General features: G+C 31.1%; 1 protein-coding gene across 2 annotated transcripts; it reads right to left on the bottom strand.

The window, feature by feature from the left end:
- Positions 1 to 2897: 2897 nt before the first annotated feature.
- On the bottom strand, positions 2898 to 6019 carry LOC136206867 (bifunctional L-3-cyanoalanine synthase/cysteine synthase D1-like). Of its 2 annotated transcripts, XM_065998067.1 has the most exons (12): positions 5863 to 6018; positions 5680 to 5737; positions 5486 to 5540; positions 5135 to 5244; positions 4974 to 5031; positions 4605 to 4868; positions 4379 to 4516; positions 4221 to 4272; positions 3966 to 4045; positions 3618 to 3677; positions 3442 to 3522; positions 2898 to 3117 (listed from the first exon to the last, which is right to left on the bottom strand). In XM_065998067.1, exons 3-12 carry the CDS (start codon positions 5522 to 5524, stop codon positions 3028 to 3030), a joined length of 972 nt encoding a protein of 323 aa, XP_065854139.1. In that variant the 5' UTR covers positions 5525 to 5540; positions 5680 to 5737; positions 5863 to 6018; the 3' UTR covers positions 2898 to 3027. The 2 variants fall into 2 exon arrangements, with proteins under 2 accessions (XP_065854139.1, XP_065854140.1); XM_065998068.1 differs by lacking the exon at positions 5680 to 5737 and having other exon boundaries at positions 5863 to 6019.
- Positions 6020 to 6255: the final 236 nt, after the last annotated feature.

Raw genomic sequence — 6255 nt, 5'->3', positions numbered from 1 at the left:
GTTAGTTATAGTTACCTCTTCTCGTCCTCCTAGTTTTTGTGACCTTGGCCTCAAAGAAATTTGGTGTCCTCCTCCATATAGAGTCGTCAAGATTAATTATGACACATCCTGAGGGAGCAATGATCTTATTTGCAGGGCTGGTCTGATTACTAGGGATTCGAAGGGGTTGCTTCTAGTTTCTGCATGGATCCCTTTGGGCCTAAGTGACTCAATAGTAGCAGATGAAATACAAGCTATCTTAAAGGGTTCGATTCTGGCTCATGATTGTTTTTTCACTATTATTATTGTTGAGTCTAACACAAAAATAGTAGTCGACACTCTCACTTTGAGAGCTCTCCCTCAATCTTCTCTCTATTTTCTATATGATGATATAGTAGATCTCAGTTCGAGATTTTTAGCATGTAATTTCCAATTTGTAAGCACGTAGGGAAACAAGGTAGCTCATTGCTTAGCTTTTTGAGCAAAATACTTTAATTCTCTATTAATTTTAACGGAGAATTGTCCCATGTATAGTCTGAGATTTAGTTTGTAAAGGCATTTATAAAGGCGTCAATGCGTATTTTCCTTAATGACAAATAATTATTCCTAAAAAAACATTAAGTACAAAATAGGTTTAATACATCATTTGTCCTCTGAACTTGTCCAAAATGGTTGATTGGCCCTCTGAACTTTCAAAGTATCTCGATAGCCCCTGAACTTGTATAAAATGTTCAGATAGCCCTCTGAACTTGCGTAAAATGTAATTCATTAATCATTCGGTTGTAAAAAAGCAAGTCAAATACGGAAGATATGTTACACGTGCCTTAGAATGTTATTACATACTTCACAAAATAAATTAAAACATGTTAAAAAAGAATTTCTTACTTATTCAACTATAAAACATTTTTTTCTCTAATATTATAATCGCATACCCCGATTTTGGTCGTTTTACTTTTTTAAGATGCGTGCAACATATCTTCCGCATTTAACTTACTTTTTTTACAACTGAATGATTAATTGATTACATTTTATGCAAGTTCAGGGGGCTAACTGAACATTTTATGCAAGTTCAGAGGACTATCGTGACACTTTGAAAGTTCAAGGGGCAATCAACCATTTTGGACAAGTTCAGAGGGCAAATGATGTATTAAGCCAACAAAATATAAAACAAAATAAAGGACACATTTTCAACTAAAGTCACACCGAAATTCATCCAAAAAAAATGGGGTAAATTTCAAATAAAACTTACGTGGTTTCACTAATTTTCAGATAAAAGACTGTGGTTTACTTTTTGTCAAAACGAGGATTGATGTTTCAACTTTAATTCTTAAAATGATGTATTAAGCCAACAAAATATAAAACAAAATAAAGGACACATTTTCAACTAAAGTCACACCGAAATTCATCCAAAAAAAATGGGGTAAATTTCAAATAAAACTTATGTGGTTTCACTAATTTTCAGATAAAAGACTGTGGTTTACTTTTTGTCAAAACGATGATTGAGGTTTTCAACTTTAACAAAATAAGGAGTTTTTCGATTGATACTATTAAAATCACACTTGATGACTTCAAAAATGACATATTTTAAGAACTATTAATATTCTAAGCAACTTTAATTCTTTAACTTTTTTATTTTGAGATTATTTAGATGAAGTTTGACAAAAAGAGAGAAAGTTAATGTTTAGAGAGAGATAGAAAATATGACATTGAACAACTTTAATTCTTAAAAATTTTCATTTTAAGATCGTTAAATATGGTTTTAATAGCATTAATGTAAGTGTGAAACTTCAATCCTCGTTTTGACAAAAAGTAAACCACAGTCCTTTATCTGAAAATTAGTGAAACCACATGAGTTTTATTTGAAATTTACCAAAAAAAATCCACAAAGAGAAACACAAATCTAATTAATAAATCTGAATATTCAACAATGAAATTTTTGCGTCCTAGTATTGTAATTTTCTTTTTTCAATATAAAATACAAATTTTTTTTTTAGACTCGAATTTTGTCTTATGAAATGGTTGATAAATAAATACTATGTGATATGGGAAGTTTTGTATTTTATCATTTTAAGATTTGTTTATGTGCTGTACGGCTGTACCGATTGCGATATGCATATGCTTCATTGAGTTCTTTGAATTCTGTGTTTAAAAACGATATTTCTAATTATTATTATTATTATTTTAAAAGGATATTTCTAATTATTTATTAGTATTCAGGTTTTTATACATCATAATAATGAATTTTTATATTTTTTAAAATACATTATCCAATTCCTAACTATTTTGTGATTTTTTTTTATAGACATATTATATATTATGCGAAATTAAAATTTACCAAGTATTCAAGGAAGTCCTATTGTTTTTTTTCTTTCAATACGTTCATGCCTTCTTCAAAGTGATATTTGCAGCTAATTAAATTAGCACATTCAAGACTGTCCTAACAAAAAGGCAAGATGATAAATACTAAATTTAAATATAACGTTTCAAGTAAAGTATAAAATTTAATTCTAACATATACAAATTTAATCCTAATATATTACCGAAAATTCAAAAAGATTGGGTTGGTTGTTATTTAACTATCACATCGGATCTTGCAAATAAGTTTCAGTAAATATTCTAGAAAGTTTGATAAATTTTTTGTGATTAATTTATATCGTGGAAGACTTAGTTATTAGCATTTTAACATGTTTTAATAATTGCGTTTAGTAACGTAATATATATTTTAGATATAATTGATGTTTGGATATGTTTCATTAACAGTTAAATAACAGTTAAAAAAGTTATTTCAAATTTTCGGTAAACTATAAGCTAAAATTAATCCTTTTTGAAACGTCAAGATTAAATTCACACCATTATCTCTTTGTAATTTGCATAAACATGAGTATAAATAATACTACTGTATAAAATAAAGGAGAGAATTAAGCAATTCAAAATTTCAATTTCCAATCCAATTATATTATTATATTATATAGTTTATAACCACCCAAAAAAGGGAGAATTAATTGAATGAAAATATAAATATAAATATTCATATTCATATAAATATAATTAATCAGCCTTCATAGTTTCCACCTCATGCCTAATTGAATCATATAGAGGAGAAGACAGATAACGTTCACCTCCACTGGGGAAGATCACCTGCATACATCCCCAAAATCAACATTAATCATCAAATTACAGTCTTTATTTTAGGCAAAAATCGTCCCTACCCGCTCATCATTCCGATTTTAGTGGATTAAATTCTTGAGCATATGCTTGCTATTTTTTAATATCTAATTCAGTTAAAATAGCGTTATTCAAAATGCAAATTTCCAAAGTTAATAAAATGAATAACGCTTTGTTAACGGAGTTTTATGTTTATAACTAACTTTACTAATCATCGAAGGTTTAATATGATAAAAAAAAAAAGAAATTTAGTAGCTTAATATGTTGAAATGAAAGATGGAAATGAAATTAACTTACAACAATTAGTTTTCCAGCATTTTCTTGCCTCTTTGCCAACTTTATTGCGGCAGCAGTTGCAGCTCCTGATGATATTCCCACCTGTTAGACAAATTGAAACAAATCAATATTCTTATATTAATTTTCTATAATTAGCACCATAAAATGAGAATTTTATATGGCATGGTGGAACTTACCAGCAGACCTTCTTTCAAAGCAAGCACTTTACAAGTTTCAATGGCTTCCTCACTTGATACCTAAATTGTCAAAAACCAACATCAAAAGTTCATAAATAGCAGAGTTCTTCTTGTATGCTTAGCTGCTTACATACCAAATGAACTAATTAACCCCAATTGGGTTAAGAATCTATTTGGTTCATTTGTTGCTGTTTATTGTTTTTATTGTTAATGTATTAGTTTGCTTGTAGACGTTAGCTGATATTCATAACAAAATAGTTATAAATCTACTGTTTGGATAAAAATAACAAAAAGAAGAACCAAATGGACGCTAAAAATAATTGGTGCGAAAAGAGTATATCGTCTTACCTGTATTACTCCATCAAGAATGTCAAAATCCAACACAGCAGGGATAATACCAGCACCAATTCCTTGAATTAGATGTGCACCTTTCCACATGTAAATTCCCATATTAGACTTCTACTTAAGTAAGATCAAATTTCAGGAAAACTAAACAGAATCAGTTCATAAATAGCTAGTTTAAGCAGTAAAAATGATTGATCAAGTTCAATTTAATTTTAAAATCTACAAGCCGAAGAAAGTTAAAAATAAGTGTTCATTCACCGGCTTTTCCTCCATTCAGGACTGGACTTTCAACCGGTTCTACACCATATACCTATACATAAATACAACGAAAACGACTATTAGCTTTGACGAATCAAATTTACAAACATCAACATTGCATTAGTCTGATTGACAAGCAAATCATAGTATAAGCTTACCTTAATATCTGATTTTTTCTCCTTGAGAAATTTGCCAGCTCCGGTGACAGTTCCACCAGTTCCTATCCCAGCAACCAGTACATCAACGTTCCCTCCCGAGTCTTTCCATATTTCCGGGCCAGTAGTTTGGTAATGAATCTACCTCAGATCACAATTGAAAAAAAAAAACATTATTTCTCTTGCATTATCTGATTAGGAATCACAAGAACACGAAACGGATATATACCTTAGGATTAGCAGGATTTTCGAATTGCTGAAGCATATAACCATTAGGTGTGCTGTTCAATACCTCATTAGCCTTATCAACAACACCCTGAAATCCTTTTGCTGTACTTGTAATGAATACCTCAGCTCCAAAAGCACGTAGCAGAATTCGTCTCTCGACACTCATCATGTCTGCCATTATGAGTTTAACTTTGTAACCTTTCACTGCTCCGATGAATGCCAATCCTATTCCGGTGTTACCACTGGTAGGCTCAATCAGTACGGTCTTTTTCACCAATTTTTCATTCAACAAAATCAGAAATAAAGAGAATTCCTATCAGTTACTATCCTCAAAATCTGACATATTATGATTAAAAACGATCTGTGCTACCTTTCCCGGGATGATCAAGCCCTTCTTCTCTGCATCTTCAATCATGCTATACGCAATCCTGCTTGACATAAAATAATTGAACAATGTCATGGCTAGAAGAAAATAAAATCTCTCTGCTATAAAGAGGAGAAAACCGAAATATTAACGAATCTTATATTTGCCTGTCTTTAACACTAGAGCAAGGCTCCATCATTTCTAGCTTGGCAGCAATACGAGCTACACAACCATCTACTACATTGTTGAGATATACCATTGGTGTGTTCCCTATTAACTGCATAAGATATCCAAACATAAAGAAAAATAAGGTCAAAATGAGAACAATAATACCGAAGTCAGGCCTGTGCTTTGATTCGTTATCAATGGAGCAAACCTCAGACCCGTCTTTTCAAACTTTTAAATCACCGAACTACTTTGCAAAATGCTAAACCACAGGTATTTTGTTGTAACAATGAAATTCAGGGCCAAAAGAGGATATGAAAGACAAAATAAACACCGAGAGAAGAAAAAGTTACCTGAGTGATATCTTTCTTTATTGCACACTGATTCTCCATTTTCCAGAAAAACTGCCTGCAGAATGTGTAAGAACAAATACAATTTTCAGCCTGATGAACAAGTTAAAATTACAGAGAAACATAAAATTCAATCAAACAACATTTCATTGTATAGGAAAATAGCATTTATGAACACAGGCAAAAAGGTAGCATACCTGAGTAACAGAGGTATTTCATCAAACAAAACACAGAGGAGAAATCAAAGTTGTGCGTCTTGATTTGAAAGTGAAAATCGAATTAGGAATGCAGAATAATAAGAAATCACATGGGAAATGATTCGGAAATCTAGAAGCAAAAGAAACAAAACAGAGGAAAAGATGAAGAAAGTGACAGCATACCAATTGAGGATTTAGAAGCTTATCTCTTTTAATACCCAGACATGATAACCGACGGAAGATATGTATGTATATATAAGGGAAGGGAAGGGAAGGGGAGTTTCATATATCTGTTGTAAAGAATAAAGATTGTCAATTTCTTCTGTGGGGTACTTATTGCTCTGCTTCTACACCCGGGTGAATACTTCCTTTTCATGCTAACCGTTTTGTTTGTTTCTGTTTTCTCTCCTTTTTCAAATATACTCTTTGGATTATTAATTTTTTTTTATTAAGTTTAGGGAGAGAGGCTATTCCCGGTCTAGACCAACGTCACATATAGATTTACATATAGATTTACGAGATGACTTATATATTATTTCACCTATAAACATTTCCATAATAATAACAGCGGGAATC

The sequence above is a fragment of the Euphorbia lathyris genome, chromosome 9 (genome assembly GCF_963576675.1).
Source record: "Euphorbia lathyris chromosome 9, ddEupLath1.1, whole genome shotgun sequence".
Classification (NCBI taxonomy): domain Eukaryota; kingdom Viridiplantae; phylum Streptophyta; class Magnoliopsida; order Malpighiales; family Euphorbiaceae; genus Euphorbia; species Euphorbia lathyris.
Note: the sequence above shows the minus strand (reverse complement) of the source record. Positions and strands in the feature narration are given on the sequence as shown.

Bases quoted from the DNA above. Each gene is read 5' to 3' on its own strand.
- LOC136206867 (XM_065998068.1), bottom strand. From the start codon at position 5,524: ATGGAGAATCAGTGTGCAATAAAGAAAGATATCACTCAG. The intron at 5,032-5,134 runs GCAAATATAAGA...TATGTCAAGCAG, and splicing joins TGCTCTAGTGTTAAAGACAG to GATTGCGTATAGCATGATTG. The intron at 3,678-3,965 runs GTAAGACGATAT...TTGACAATTTAG, and splicing joins TTCTTGATGGAGTAATACAG to GTATCAAGTGAGGAAGCCAT.